The sequence below is a fragment of the Felis catus genome, chromosome D1 (genome assembly GCF_018350175.1).
Source record: "Felis catus isolate Fca126 chromosome D1, F.catus_Fca126_mat1.0, whole genome shotgun sequence".
Taxonomy (NCBI): Eukaryota; Metazoa; Chordata; class Mammalia; order Carnivora; family Felidae; genus Felis; species Felis catus.
Window position 1 is genome coordinate 97954830 of NC_058377.1, and position 13861 is coordinate 97968690.

A 13861-nucleotide genomic window follows, 5' to 3' on the forward strand; every position below is an offset into this window, starting at 1 on the left:
CGCCCGAGCGACACATGGTGGGAACGTGAGGGGGCGGTGCCGGACTCGGCGTCGCTGGGCCAATCGCCCGGCGGGAGGCGCCCAACCAATGGCAGAGGGACTCTAGGGCCTCGGGGGGCGGGGCCACGGTGAGGAGCGGCGACGTCATAGGTCACTGGGCGGGCCGGAGGTGGGGCCCGCGGCGCCGACGGGGGCGGAGCGGCGGAGGCCTGAGCAGTCTGAGCAGTGATGGCGGCGGCTGTGGTGACGGCGGCGGCGGCGGCCCCGGCGCCGGCAGCCGGAGCGGATGGCGCCTCCTCAGTGCACTGGTTCCGCAAAGGGCTGCGGCTCCACGACAACCCCGCGCTGCTGGCGGCCGTGCGCGGAGCGCGCTGCGTACGCTGCGTTTACATCCTGGACCCTTGGTTCGCGGCCTCCTCCTCAGTGGGCATCAATCGTTGGAGGTAAGGGGGTCCAGAGCCGGGTCGCGGGACCCGGGGGGCAGCGGCCTGGCTCCGAGGGCGCCCGCGAACAGCCCGGGTCGCCTCCGCCCCATAGACAGGGAGGCTCTGCCCCTCAGTCCCCACGGCCGGAAGACCCCGGCCTGCGGGAGGTGGGACAGGGAGACGGAACCGGGTTTCCAGAAGGGAGAAGCCAGGGCTGGGCAAGCAATTCGTCATCTCAGTAATGGCCTGGGTGGGCCAGGGCTCGACCTCTGACGGCCGCGTTCGCACTGTGTGTTAGCCCTTTTGGAGCCCCACAGCATTCCTGCGGGACAGAGATCGTGCTCTCTCTCCATTAATCAGGGACTCCTGAGGCCTAGAGACACAAGTTGGCCTGCCCAAAGACTTGGCAGCCAGGGAGTGGCAGAGCAGGGACTCCTGGTCTAGGGCTCTTAGGGGTGTGCTCTGGGAGGGGAAGAAAGGAGATACTGTGATGTGAGGGCAAGGACGGACGGGTTTCTGAGTCCTAGTGCACCAGGTGCTCTGGCCTTCTTCAAGTAAAGAGCCCATTGCTGGGCTCCTGAAGGTCATCTCTAAGCTGGCTTGCTTGAATTCCCTCCACCAAAACCTTCCTGCCTCTGGAGGTGTCTAGAGACTCTGGCTTAGCATTAGATAAGGCAGGTGCAGTCTACCCTTTATGATAAAAACACCAAGGGCTTGTCCAGGTAGAGGCACTTTGTGTCCTGAGCTAGAGAGCCTGGCAGATTTTAGGCCCTCATCAAATCACTGTTCGATTAATATCTACATGCCTACACGGCCTTTGACTTCAGGATTTAACTTGGGCATGCGAGCTGCCACGTTCCAAATGCTCTGGCTTAGCATTAGATAAATGCTAACCCATTTTGGAGAATTCCCTCAGCCGCTAGCTATGAGCTTGCTAGGATTTAAAAAAAAAGAAAGGAAGGAGGGAAGGAGGGAAGGAAGGAAGGAAGGAAGGAAGGAAGGAAGGAAGGAAGGAAGGAAGGAAGGAAAAGGAAAGAAAGAAGAAAGAAAGAAAGAAAGAAAGAAAGAAAGAAAGAAAGAAAGAAAGAAAGAAAGAAAGAGGAACCAAAGTGTCACTTGCTTCCTCCTCTTCTCATGAGATTAATTTTAAAGGACAGTTGAGCCTCTATACATTAGATTTTTATCCACTGATGCGCTGAGGTTAGGGAGCAGGAGAGCTGTGATCTCAAGGAGACCCCTCTTTGATGATTCCCAGGAAGATGCAGTCGACAGAATCATGGGGAACGATTAACAGATAGGTAGCTGATGTCTTTTCTCTGTAACCAGGGTTTAAAACCAAGAGGTTTGGAGACATTGTGTACCCATCTCTCTTTAAAACACCCCGCAGCTGTCCCTTGGTTTGTTTGCGTTGCTCTGGGGAATGTTTGCCTGTGGCCTTGTTGCACGGGTGGGCAGCGTTATCCCCAAGATACAGTGGCTGTCAGCTCGCCATTCTTTTCCTCTCCAAGGCATGTGCCCTGCTAGGAGAGTGAGTGCCCCTAGCAGTGGGTCTATTAGATGCCCCCTCCTGCCCCATTTATGTAGAGAGAACAACTAAAGATAGTCCTGTGGAGAGCCTGCCCACACAGTTTTCAGGGCTGTTCTATTGCTCTGCCTCTGCTCCAGTTTCTATAGATAGGAGGTTGGGTTTGACAAACATCCTCAAATGACCATCCCTAGTATGGACGTTAAACAAGGCCTCAGACTTTGCCCCTCTCCTTATGGCAGTGTGCCGATTAGAGCATAGTAAATACGGTCTGACTGCCTGCTTGTTGCATGGTCACGAAAGAGGTTTTGATTTGTTTCGTTTCGTTTTGCCGGATATTGGGGGACATCGCATAAGACTGCTGACACGTATGTGGTAGTGGAGATTAAAACTCAACACCAAAACCGCTGCTGCTGTTTAAACGCGGGTTTGCTAGGATCTAGGTGTGTATGGATTTTTGTGGGTCACTCTTTTGTGATCGTGCTTTTGAACAAGTGAAGGAGAAGAGGAACGTGGCAGCTCGCATGCCCGAGTTAAATCCTGAAGTCAAAGGCCGTGTAGGCATGTAGATATTAATCGAACAGTGATTTAATGAGGGCCTAAAATCTGCCAGGCGCCGCTCTGGGTGCTGCTGGGACATAGTAATGAACAAGCCGTCGTGGTGTCCAGAGCTTCTGGAGCCTACATTTTAGTGAAGGAGGACAAGTAAACAATCGTGATTCAGGAGAACTGAAGGCCACGAAATAAATAAAATAGGGGGACGGACCAGAGCAGCATCTGTCTTGCTGAACATGGGAATCACTAAAAGATCTTTAACAGATGCCTGGACTTCCTTCTCCCCCAATTCTGATTTAATGGTTCTGGGTTACGGCCTGGGCATCAGGGTTTTTAAAGCTCTCATGTGCAGTGAAGCCTGAGAACCACAGGCTCAAGACCGACAGCTTGGGAGATGTGTTGCAGTGCATTGGCAGGGAGGCTAATTAGCTTTGGCATTCAGAAGGAAGAGGTGAAAAAACACAAGACAGATCGAATACGATAACTGCTCCTGGACCTGGAAGCAGTCGCACTGCTGCCACCCCCATCGTCCACTTTGCTCCCGTGGTCAGATCCAGGGCAGAGCTGTGGGACTGTTTTACACACTCAGTTGGGGGTTGGGAGAGTGATGGAGCCAGCCGTACCCCTGCATAACTTCAATATGTGTAATCTTCCAGCGGCTGTTTCTGGCTCTGGGAGTCGTCTGGGAGAACTGTGCTGCAGCATAACATCCAGGCTCTGCAGATACTTCAGTTGCTGCCTCAGAGAAGCCTCCCGAGAAAGGGTGGGCTGTGGGCCATCTGCAAGAGGTGGGGGGAATCGAGATCTGAGATTCTGTTCTCTCCCTGCACTTCCTACACTTACTCCCGCATAGCATTTTCGGCAGATGAATCAGATTAAAATAACCATGAATGGCACTTTCTAAGAGTAAAACAGGACAGAGAAAGGCAACCAAGAAATCTGTATATTTATTAGCATAGCAGAAGGGCTAGCATGCTCCTCGCCTTGGTGGTAGTGGGAAGTTGATGGGCTAATTGTAGCTCAATAAGCCTCAGGACTTTTTTTCCGTCAAGCGCTACTTGGCTTAATCCTTTGCCATTTTCCCCAGCCCTGCCTTCCCCAAATTTGCTGCATTTGGAAGGAGGTTCTACAGTGAGGACCACCCAAAAAAAGGGGGGGGGGGCGTGGTAATCAGCTTCTGGATTTAAAAATGGGTATTGCCTTCCTCTTGCTCCTGCAACTTAGATCGGGTGTTGGCAACAATTCACTAAAACCTTTATTTAAATCATTTTCTCCCTAGCTCTGTGCTGCAGGTGCGTTCAGGAGCTTCTGGGACAGGGGGAGTTGGTAGAAATACGATATAAGCCTGTATAGTTCAGAATTAATAAGTGAGGTGAACTGGAACCTCCCCAGCATGCCTGATGAGAACAAGTGTGTCTCATCCCAGTGCTGGGAGCTAATCACTGTGAGACTGTCGATTTAGCCGGTTCTTCCCTGGAACTCGGTCAGCAAGCAGGGGATTGAGCATTGTAGTCTACTGGGGGAGAAATGTGAGTTTCTCTGAGCTCTTCACACTGGTATCCAAGCGAGTCACATTACTGTTCTGCTGCTGAGGAAATGTTTCCACTTGCCGGAAAAGGGATAAAAACCTTCATCTTTCTCTCAGATAAAAATATATTTATTCTTTCCTAATTTCAGAGTGATGGTGAGAGATCAATCCCTGCTATGGATTGTGGATTTAGGTTATCCTTTTCCATGGGACTTACACTCTCTGACTTAGGATAAATTAATTTCTATTAATATCCTAGGTAGTCAGTCTGGGCAGGCCTATGATATCATCATGTAGTTAGATAACCTTGGCTTGAAGCAGAGGAATTTGGTCAAGGGCAATCTGGACCCAAAAAAGAGTTCACTGTCATCCTCCCTCCTCCTATTAACAACAAATAAAATATTCCTCAACACAGAATCTTCCATCTCTGGGGAAGGTCTTCTCTAAAAATCCGCCTGTCTTATTCTAAAACGCTAGCCCCATGGAGTCCCTGAATTACAGAGTCCTTTCTGTATTTTTGGAAGTCCCTGTTTGGCCTTCTCCAGTTCTGTCTGCCTCTAGCTCCAGAGCACTTACGTAATATAATTCAGTTGCACGTGTTGTCTAATCCTAAGGGTGAGCTTTAACTGCTCACATAGGACCGTGTGCTCTAAATTTCGGCCATGTGAGCTCAGCTTAGAGCTGCCAAGGGTGAGCTGCCAGCCCCAAACACTGGTATCTCCAGTGCACAGGCCAGTGTTCTTTAGAATCCACCCTTATTGGAGTAAAGAGAAACTGGCCATGTGGAGAGGAGGGCTCTAAAGGAGGGCAGAAGGCCCAAAATTCTCTCCAGTGAAAGAATGCACACACCGGCCCCAGTGAACCTTTGCCCAGTAGCAGTGCAGCTCCCTGTTTCTTTGGTGTTATGCAAAGCTGTCACCTGGCAGGTGAGGTGAGCCACCATAGCAGTGGCTTCTCTTTCTCTGGCTGCCTGGAGGCTGGGGCTCCAGGGGGCCTGTTGCCTCTTACGGGGGCCATCCTGTAAACCTCCTTCCTGGAGAAGCCCTGTAGGGCTGGACTCAGGGGGGAAGTTGGAAGTAACAAAGCCTATCTAGAGCACCAAAGAAGAGGCAGAAACCAGGATCTCAGAGAAAGTTTAGTAGAAACAAATTAGAAGCAAAGAAAGGCAACTTGTAAACAGAAGCTAGAAGTGAAGTTCAGCTTTCTAGAACAGTGCTTGTGAAACTTTAGTGTGCAAAGGAATCACCAGGGGCTCTTGCTAAAATGCAGATTCTGATCCTGGAGGTCTGTCTGGGATTCTGCATTTCATCAAGCTTCTGGGAGATTCACAGCCATTGATCCTCAGAGGAGCAAGGATCTGGTAGCAAAGTTGTTGGCTGTGGTTCTCCTTGATGGCTGCGTCCTGAACAGCACAGCCTCAGCACTCACATCGTAAGTCCTGGTCAAGAAGCAGTGGAGCCTGGCGGCCTGGTTTGAATTCTGGCCACTCTGTGCCTCGGTTTCCTCATCTATAAAATGGGAATAATGTTTCCTCATCTATAAAATGGGAATAATGATAGTGTCTACCTCATAGGTTAGTTTGAGAATTAAATGAGATAATGTATGTAAAATAAGTAGACTGGTGCTGGGTTCGTTGTAAATGCTCATCAAATGTTAGTTGTTGCTGTTATCATTATTATCATTTGGTTGCTGAGTTCAGAACTGGGCCTTCTGCTTCCTGCTTCAGCTGTAGACATCTCATGTCAAAGAAGAAAAGGGTTCTCCTGGGGTTATCTTACTTGAGAGCCGCTGCAAGGAATCTCTCCTTTCAGTAAATGAGGTCTGGAAATAAAGTTCTGTAGAAACAGCTGGAAGCTAGCTTTCGTGTGCATGTCAGCCTTATTTATAGCTTCAGATTGAAAGCCTGTGCAGCCTGGGGGACTGTGAGGGAGGAGGCCACCGAAGTGCATGGCAAGGACATTCCCGGGAGCCGCAGATGAAGGACCTTCTACCCTGAGGTTGTGGAATTTAGGTCTCCAGTCACCTGCAGCATTCTCGCTGGCAGGGCCCAGGTTTCAGGTGGCATGAGGCTATTTACATGGGTCTCTCCTATTTTCCTCTTGAGAGGAATGGTGCAGCCTGGGAGGAGGCCGACACAAGTGCGTCACTCCCGGCTTAGCTTTCCTTTTTTAAGGGCGTCAGTTTTTCAAAAACAGAAATTCACAGAGGCGGAGCTTTGGGTTTGCATGAAGCAACAGTCTCCGTTCCCATCGCCTTGGAGAGTCTCTGCTGGCTGGCATGATGCTTTGGGCTGAGCCCAGGACTCTGCTCATGCTGGAATGTGGGTCTGTGGCATTCGCTGCCATGGGAGTGTCATGTCGCAGACGTCAGACTCAGCAGTGGGGACTGGTTCTAGTTGGCAGCCTGGGAACGGTGGCTGCTTCTCTAAGTCTGCAGCCGTCGGGGGATGTGATGTGTGCTGCGGAAGAGGCACAGGGTTTCGTTGCGTTCAAAAAAAAACCTAGTGATTTCCGTCATTGACAGAGATGGGTGGGAGATACCAAAATATAGATAGCAGTGGTATCTGCGAACCAGGCTGACCTGTCAGGGCTTAGTTCCTGAGGAAGATCAGAGTGTCAGTGAGTTGCCTATAGTCAGGTTTGTGTTTGTCAGAGAGATTCAGAACACATGAGGTCTGGCAGCATCTCAGCCCCTGGAAGAGTGTCGGGCGTGTCACTGAAAGGCTTTAGAAATGGGGCACAGGTTCCTATCCCAGCCTTGCCACTTATCGATTATGATCTTAAGCAAATTATCTTCTCAGTGTCTCATTTTCCTCATCTATAAAATGAAGATATTTCCCTTCAAAATGTATTGAGAGAATTAAAAAGAAAACACGTCAAAAAGCATAACGGATATATAATAACACAATGACATTGTTTGTCTCTGTGGAGGGGAATTAAATCCCTCATGGACAAAGGGGAGACTTTTTACCATGTGAACTTTTTACAACTTGAATTTTGAATTACATAGTTATCTTTAAAATGTTGATTTCATTTAATTTAAAAATAAAACACATGTCAGGGGTGCCTGGCTGGCATGCAACTCTTGATCTTGGGGTTGTGAGTTCAAGCCCCATGTTGGGCATAGAGATTACTAAATAAATTAAATAAACTTAAAAAAAAAAAACACGTCATAAAAAGGTATTGATAGATTTCTCAGAAAGGTGGTTGTGCCTAACCGAACAGTAAATGAATGTTTGCGGTCACATCATAATGATAAATAGAACACCGAAGGCACTCAGCAAATGCTTTTTCCTTCCCCGTGGTGATCCAGCTCTCAAGATTAGGTCTCTTGAGTATCTGGGGTCCCCACCCCCAAAAGCATGTGAGGGTATTCTATAGAGAAGTACCTTCTAAGGCCTTCTCTCTCTTAGGGTGAGAATCTGGCAGCTGGAGGCCTGGAGAATGAACCACCTGCCAAACAAAACCCTGAGAACTGGGGACCCGCCCAGGCTATGGGCGTGCGGAGGTAGACAGGTGCAGCCCAGAGCGTGAATGCACCAGGCAGGGGTCCGATGGGCTTGGGGAGGTAGGGTTTGCCAGGGCTCTCGCAGTCTTGTTCCTCTCTGGTAAGACCTCAGGCTTCCACACAATATTGCTCTTATTTTTCAGATGGCTTTCTCCCCTGTTCTCCCTTTTGATTTTCACAGCAGCCTTACAATGGGTGAATATTCATACACAGGGCCCGAGGCTGCAAGGGAATAAGTGACTTCCCTCAGATCCACAGAGAAACAGCCCGAGGAGGAGCAGCTCACATCTGTCCCAGGCTTTCTATAAGCCAGGCACTGCACTAAATGTTTTTCACGCATTATTTGATTTTCTTTTCTTAGCAATTTTAGGAGCTCAGTACCGACATCAGCTCCATGTTCCAGATTAGAAGAAAAAAGCTAAACAGGTTAAGTAATGGCTGGAGGAGTGCCCGGGTCTCTCTGGTCCTGGTACTCATGATGCTACTTGTTCAGCATAGTGTAAGCTTCCCCCTGCTTTGTTAGGAAAAAGAATGCCTCTTCATTATGTCACCTCTAAAAGGCCTGTGTGGGTTCTGCAGGTTCCTACTTCAGTCTCTGGAAGATTTGGATACAAGTTTGAGGAAACTGAACTCTCGCCTGTTTGTAGTCCGGGGACAGCCCGCTGACGTGTTCCCAAGGCTATTCAAGGTACGTGTGCAGAGTCCTAGAGAAGACGGTGAGATTCTGTTCTCCAGAGTGTCCCCGCAGACTAAATGAGGTGATGTTCTGACTGAGAGAATGGAACCGGTCAGCGTGCTCTGACTGCTGCCTCTAGGGAAGTTGGGAGCAAAGCCAATCAGCTTGCCGACAGAATGGAAACTGTGTTAAAGGAAAAATTCTGTGAAACCACTGTCTTGTTGGAAAGTTCCCAGCTCAATCCAGACAAGGGATGTGGCGAGTTATTCCACCCCGGATGCCACTGGCTTCCTTAGATGTTTTCTTGGCTCAAGCCAGCAAGATTTATTAGGGCTCTTCCTATGCCAGGAGTTTGAAGACAAGTTTTCCTTTTTATTTAGCACAGGGTGTTTCCTGTCTTGCTATGTTCTTGTTGGGAACAAAATCAGCCCTTTTGAGGGAGCTCCCTGCCTTCCCTGGGGCAAATGATTGATACAAATCTTCACTTGGGTACCATGTAGGCCTCTGTCTGCTCTATCAGGTATCCAGTCCACTTGCCCCCACCCCCAGCCCCTTTCTTTTTAAAGCACATTTCAAGGTCCAAACAGAGGCAAATGTACTCACGGACAGAGAGCTCTAGGACAGTCTGTCCTCATCCACAGCAGTGCAGGATTGTTTTTATGCCCCTTTCCACCCCAGCTCCCTTCCCTACTCTTCCTGGGGGGAAAGACCAGAGGAGAGGTCTCATGTCAAGACAAGCAGCTTACTAAATACCTTCTCGTTCACTTCACCTCCCCACATCCCACACACGTACACACACAAATCACATAGTGCTGAAAATAGCCAGCGTTCATTGAGGGCAGACTATGAGTCAAACAGCATTCTAAGTGTTTTACATGTATTAATTCACATAGCCGCCTAAGAGTATCTGCTGCTGTCCCTGTTCTATAGATGAGGGAACAATAACTTCATGGTCATGCAGCTAAGTGGTGATCTAAGACTTGAGCCCCTCTCTCAGACTCCAGATTTGTGTTCTTAACCCCCACACCGTTAAACACATGTGCCTCGCTTCTTGCTCTGCATTGTGTCCCCTGTCTCCTCTCCTCCTAGCACCTCAGAGGCCAACCCAGCAATAGCCCAGAAATTCAGATAGATCATTCATTCAGCCATTCAGCATATAATAGTCCTCCTTCCCCTTATCTGCAGTTTTAGTTGTTCACTGTCAACTGTAGTCTGGAAGCAGATGATCTGACTATATGTCAGACGGTCAATTAGTCGCCTAACACATCATTCACCTCACTCCATCTCATGCAGACATTTTGTCATCTCACACATCATCACAAAGAGAAGGGTGAGTACAGTACAATAAGGTATTTTAAGAGAGCGACCACATTTACATAACTTTGATTACAGTATATTTTCTGATTGTTCTTTTATTATTAGTTACAGTTGTGTTAATCTACTGTGCCTAACTTACAAATTAAACTCTATCATAGGTAAGTACGTGTCGGAAAAAAACAGTACTGTATGTAGGGTTTAGTACTATCTGCAGTTTCAGGCATCCGCTGGTGGTCTTGGAACACATCCCTTTCAGATCAGAGGTGACTACTGTATATTTATTGAGCTTCTAGTATGTCCTAGACCCCCTGCTAGGTACTAGGGTAATGAATGAGACAGCATTCTTGCTCTGAGAGTTCACACGCTAATGTGGGAAATAGACAAGTAATGGGCAGCTTCATTGCCATATGGTAAATACTGTGATGGAAAAAGCGCCAGGTGCGGGAAAATCCTATTGAAAGAGAAGGTCAAGGAAAGCTTCTTGGAGAAGGTGGCATCTAATAATATTTTATTACTATCCACAGAGTTATGAGTATTTAGCAATGTCATCTATATGAATTGCTAAACATGGTACCTGGCTCATGGTAAAGGCTCAATAAACGTTTAGTCCTGTTATCCTAGATGAGGGATAGTCAGCCCTCTCAGGACCCACACCACAGACAGAGCCGAGTCAGGTCCCTTATGGAAAGGGCATTTGCCCTGGGGGGTTAGAGTTTTAAGGGACCATGGCCAGAGACTTGGGTTGGAATATGGATTTCTTCTTGACCGTCATGTTCTAGGGCTTTCTGTGAGTTATCTGTACAATCTTTTACTGGGCCAGCTTTCTCCCAGTATTGCAAGGAAATCTAGAAAATTCTGCTAGAAAACACTAAAGACTTAGAAAAGAATTCCTTTATTTTTTAGCATGTGGCCCCTCTGGTCTGATTTCTCTGACCTCTGGACTAAGAATTGCGCCTCTAGAGCCTGTTAGCTCTGTTTGCTACTGGCCTCAGGACTGTTGCCGTGGAAACCATTAGGACACTTCACATAGCACAAGTCTGCCAAGAAAACCAAGGCAGAAGTTTGCAGGGCCCTGAGGAACTCTGGGAAAGGCATGCTGGGCGCTGTCTCCACCAGTAGGCCTCCCCTGGGAGCGTTGTATTTATAGCCACTTGCTGCAATCTCCTGCCCCCAGGGCCCAGCAAGCATACAGGACTACCCACCTCTCTCTTGATTCCACCAGTCTCGGGCTCCACTGTCGCCATGCTGTTGGCCTCACCTCAAAGACCTGCTCTCCTCAAACCTGTGAACCTCAGATTGTTGGCTTTCCAGTTCAAATCTTTGTCCCTAGCCCTTTGTTCTGCAGCCCACTCTGACAGCTCTCCAGATTCGTTTCCTGTAAGGAAGGAGCAGAGTTCTCTGCTTCATTTTCCTGCCCAAACAGTGTTTAGCATAACAGATTCTCTCCCCACAGGAATGGGGGGTGACCCGCTTGACCTTTGAATACGACTCTGAACCTTTTGGGAAAGAACGTGACGCAGCCATCATGAAGATGGCCAAGGAGGCCGGTGTGGAGGTGGTGACTGAGAACTCTCACACTCTCTATGACCTGGACAGGTGAGAAATGGGTCCCTGGGCTCAGCTTGCCAATTATGGGAGTTGGTGGTTCTGGCCCCTGCTGAGCAGAACTCTGGGAGGTTTACCGATAGAGCCACCTGGCACATGAGGTATGGCATTTTCTAGAATCTGGAAGAGAATGGGCCCGAGTTGGGGCCTGTGGAACAGATCACAAAGAGCTGTACCCAATTTGGGTGCAAAGAGGCTCACTAAGGGGCACCTGGGTGGCGCAGTCGGTTAAGCGTCCGACTTCAGCCAGGTCACGATCTCGCGGTCTGTGAGTTCGAGCCCCGCGTCAGGCTCTGGGCTGATGGCTCAGAGCCTGAAGCCTGTTTCCGATTCTGTGTCTCCCTCTCTCTCTGCCCCTCCCCCGTTCATGCTCTGTCTCTCTCTGTCCCAAAAATAAATAAACGTTGAAAAAAAAAATTTAAAAAAAAAAAAAAAAAAAAAAAAAGAGGCTCACTAAGGCCGAGGGATGGAAGCAGTGAGGATCCCCATGCAAGGTCTTCACAGATCTGCCCCTAATCTGTTGTCCCGTCCACTCGCACTCCCACTTGTGTCCTGCTCCTGAAAGCCTGCCGTCTGACCTCAGTGGACCCTACCTGGTAACCTTCCTGACAGAGCTCTATTCTCATATACCCAATTTCTGTATCTAATGTGAGTTCCTCGGGCTCCCCTGGCTATCTGGGTTTCCAGGCCATGTATTTAGATGTTGTGCAGGAGGCTCTAGAGATCCCTGCGGGGGGCTGATAACTACAGAGCAGCCTCCTTCCCTAGGGACAGGCCTGTGTGCTTTCAGAGTGTCTAGGAGGAAACCCTCCCCTCCCCTCCCCTTCCCTGGCAGAGCTGTCACCCTCCTGCTGCTGCCGCTGCTTTTGCTGCCAAGCCAGCAGCCATCCCTGCTCCCTGCCCCCCCCCCCCCCCCCAAGCTAGTGGTGGCTGCCAGGAGGCCAGGTCACACATCTCTGCACGTGAGCTAGCTCTCAGGAGGGTCGGCTGGGTGTGGAGCTCCTCCTCCTGCCACGTGCCAGCCGAAGGGGAGGTGACTGCAGGGGCAGCAGCCAACCTCACATCCCCAGTGAACCTACCCAGCCAGCCAGTTCTTGCATAAGCTGCTTCTTGGCCAACAGGAAGAGCCCGGGGAATCTGGCTCCAGGCCACCCCAATGCATTCTGTATAAATGGCCTCAGTTTTCCTCAGTCCTGTATCTTCTTTCCTTAACCTGAGTTTGTCTCTGTTTCCCTTGCTCGTGAAAACAACAACAACAACAAAAACCTTTGAGAACTGCCAGACGCCCTTTAAATAGTTACTGCTATTGACCGCAGCCCCGATCTCTGATTTAGGAAAGATAGTCTGTTCTCCATGTCTCCGTTCTAACAAATTGGGACCAAGAAGGGAATGATTTTTCAACAGAAGAACATGCTTGCAGTTCTTGTCAAAGGACTTCCTGAAGGCTTATGCCGGGAAAGACAGGAAGGGCCGTGGGGATTCCCATGGTGTGGACACACAGGCTGAGTACCAAGAAGGCTAGCGGGGATTTTTCTGTGATTAGAGAGATACGGTCAGTCTCTGTCTTTAGGAGGCTCCACGTCGACACCAGGGAACCTGGAATTGAGTCCCAGCTTTGGCCCTGCCTTGCTCCATTACCTGAGGCACCTGCTCCAGCTCTCTGGGCTTCATTTTCCCTCTCGGTAAAATGGAGATGTAGCCTCCCTTGCCCCTTCCTTTCCACTTAGGGGTGGGACCTGTGAGTGGATGAGGAAAGCCACCCTCCAAGCCTTCCAAGTCTGGGCCGTTTTCTGGGAGGGCAGGGACCTGAAGTGAAAGGCCTCATGCGTGACATCAGGTGTGCCTTGGGATTCCCAGGATTATCGACCTGAACGGGCAGAAGCCACCCCTTACCTACAAGCGCTTTCAGGCCATCATCAGCCGCATGGAGCTGCCCAAGAAGCCTGTGGGCTCCGTGACGAGCCAGCAGATGGAGAGCTGCAGGGCCGAGATCCAGGAGAACCATGATGAAGCCTATGGCGTGCCCTCCCTGGAGGAGCTGGGTGCGTACTTCCTGACCCAAACCTCCTCTTTTTTGTAAGATAACTTACTGGGTTTTTTCTCCTTTGTCAAAGTGATGCATGTTATTACAGATGTTATAGAAGGAACAGTGAAACAAAAATGGAAATAACAATCACTGTTACCCCCCTGCCCAGAGATGACCACTATTGATTTTGGAGCATGTCCTTCCAGTCTTTTTTTCTGTTCTTACTCGTATACATCATCCTATGTTATGCTCCTGATTTTGTACTTTTCTGTCTCAGAACATACAGGCACAGTCTAGTGCTGGCATCAGTGGGCTCCCCGACACCAAGATAACTAGTATCGTTTCCATTGAAAGGGGGTCTGTCAGCCCCTCAGGTCACTGACTGTACCCTTTCTCCCCTTCCTCCCCCATCCCGCGTTTTTTGATCCGAACAAAATTAGCCTTTCTCACCTGAAAACCACAGTCATTTCTAGCCAACCTGATAGGGCAAGCTGTACAGGATTGTTCTCATCTGTCTTGAATGAGGAGAGGCCAGGAGAGGGAAGGCAAGGGAAAGGAGATAAAAACCTGACAGTGGAAAGAGAACCAGGATGACCTGGCACGTGTTGAAATGTTAGGATGATCTCAGCGCCAGCAGCACCTAGAACACATAGTTCAGTTCCCACAAGGTTCAAAGAACACAACGTGTCGAGACTTG

General features: G+C 49.4%; 1 protein-coding gene across 3 annotated transcripts in view; it reads left to right on the forward strand.

Annotated features, from left to right (window-relative positions):
* The first annotated feature begins 213 nt into the window (after positions 1-213).
* Positions 214-13861, forward strand: part of CRY2 (cryptochrome circadian regulator 2) — a 33497-nt gene continuing 19849 nt past the window's right edge. For 2 of the 3 annotated variants that reach the window (XM_023239797.2, XM_045039174.1), the window contains exons 1-4: positions 214-443; positions 8120-8228; positions 10987-11129; positions 12996-13180. In XM_023239797.2, the coding sequence (XP_023095565.2) occupies positions 229-443; positions 8120-8228; positions 10987-11129; positions 12996-13180 (652 nt within the window). In that variant the 5' untranslated portion in view covers positions 214-228. Of the gene's footprint in view, positions 444-8119; positions 8229-10986; positions 11130-12708; positions 12821-12995; positions 13181-13861 lie in introns of those variants that run through there. The other variant, XM_045039175.1, reaches the window with a different exon arrangement.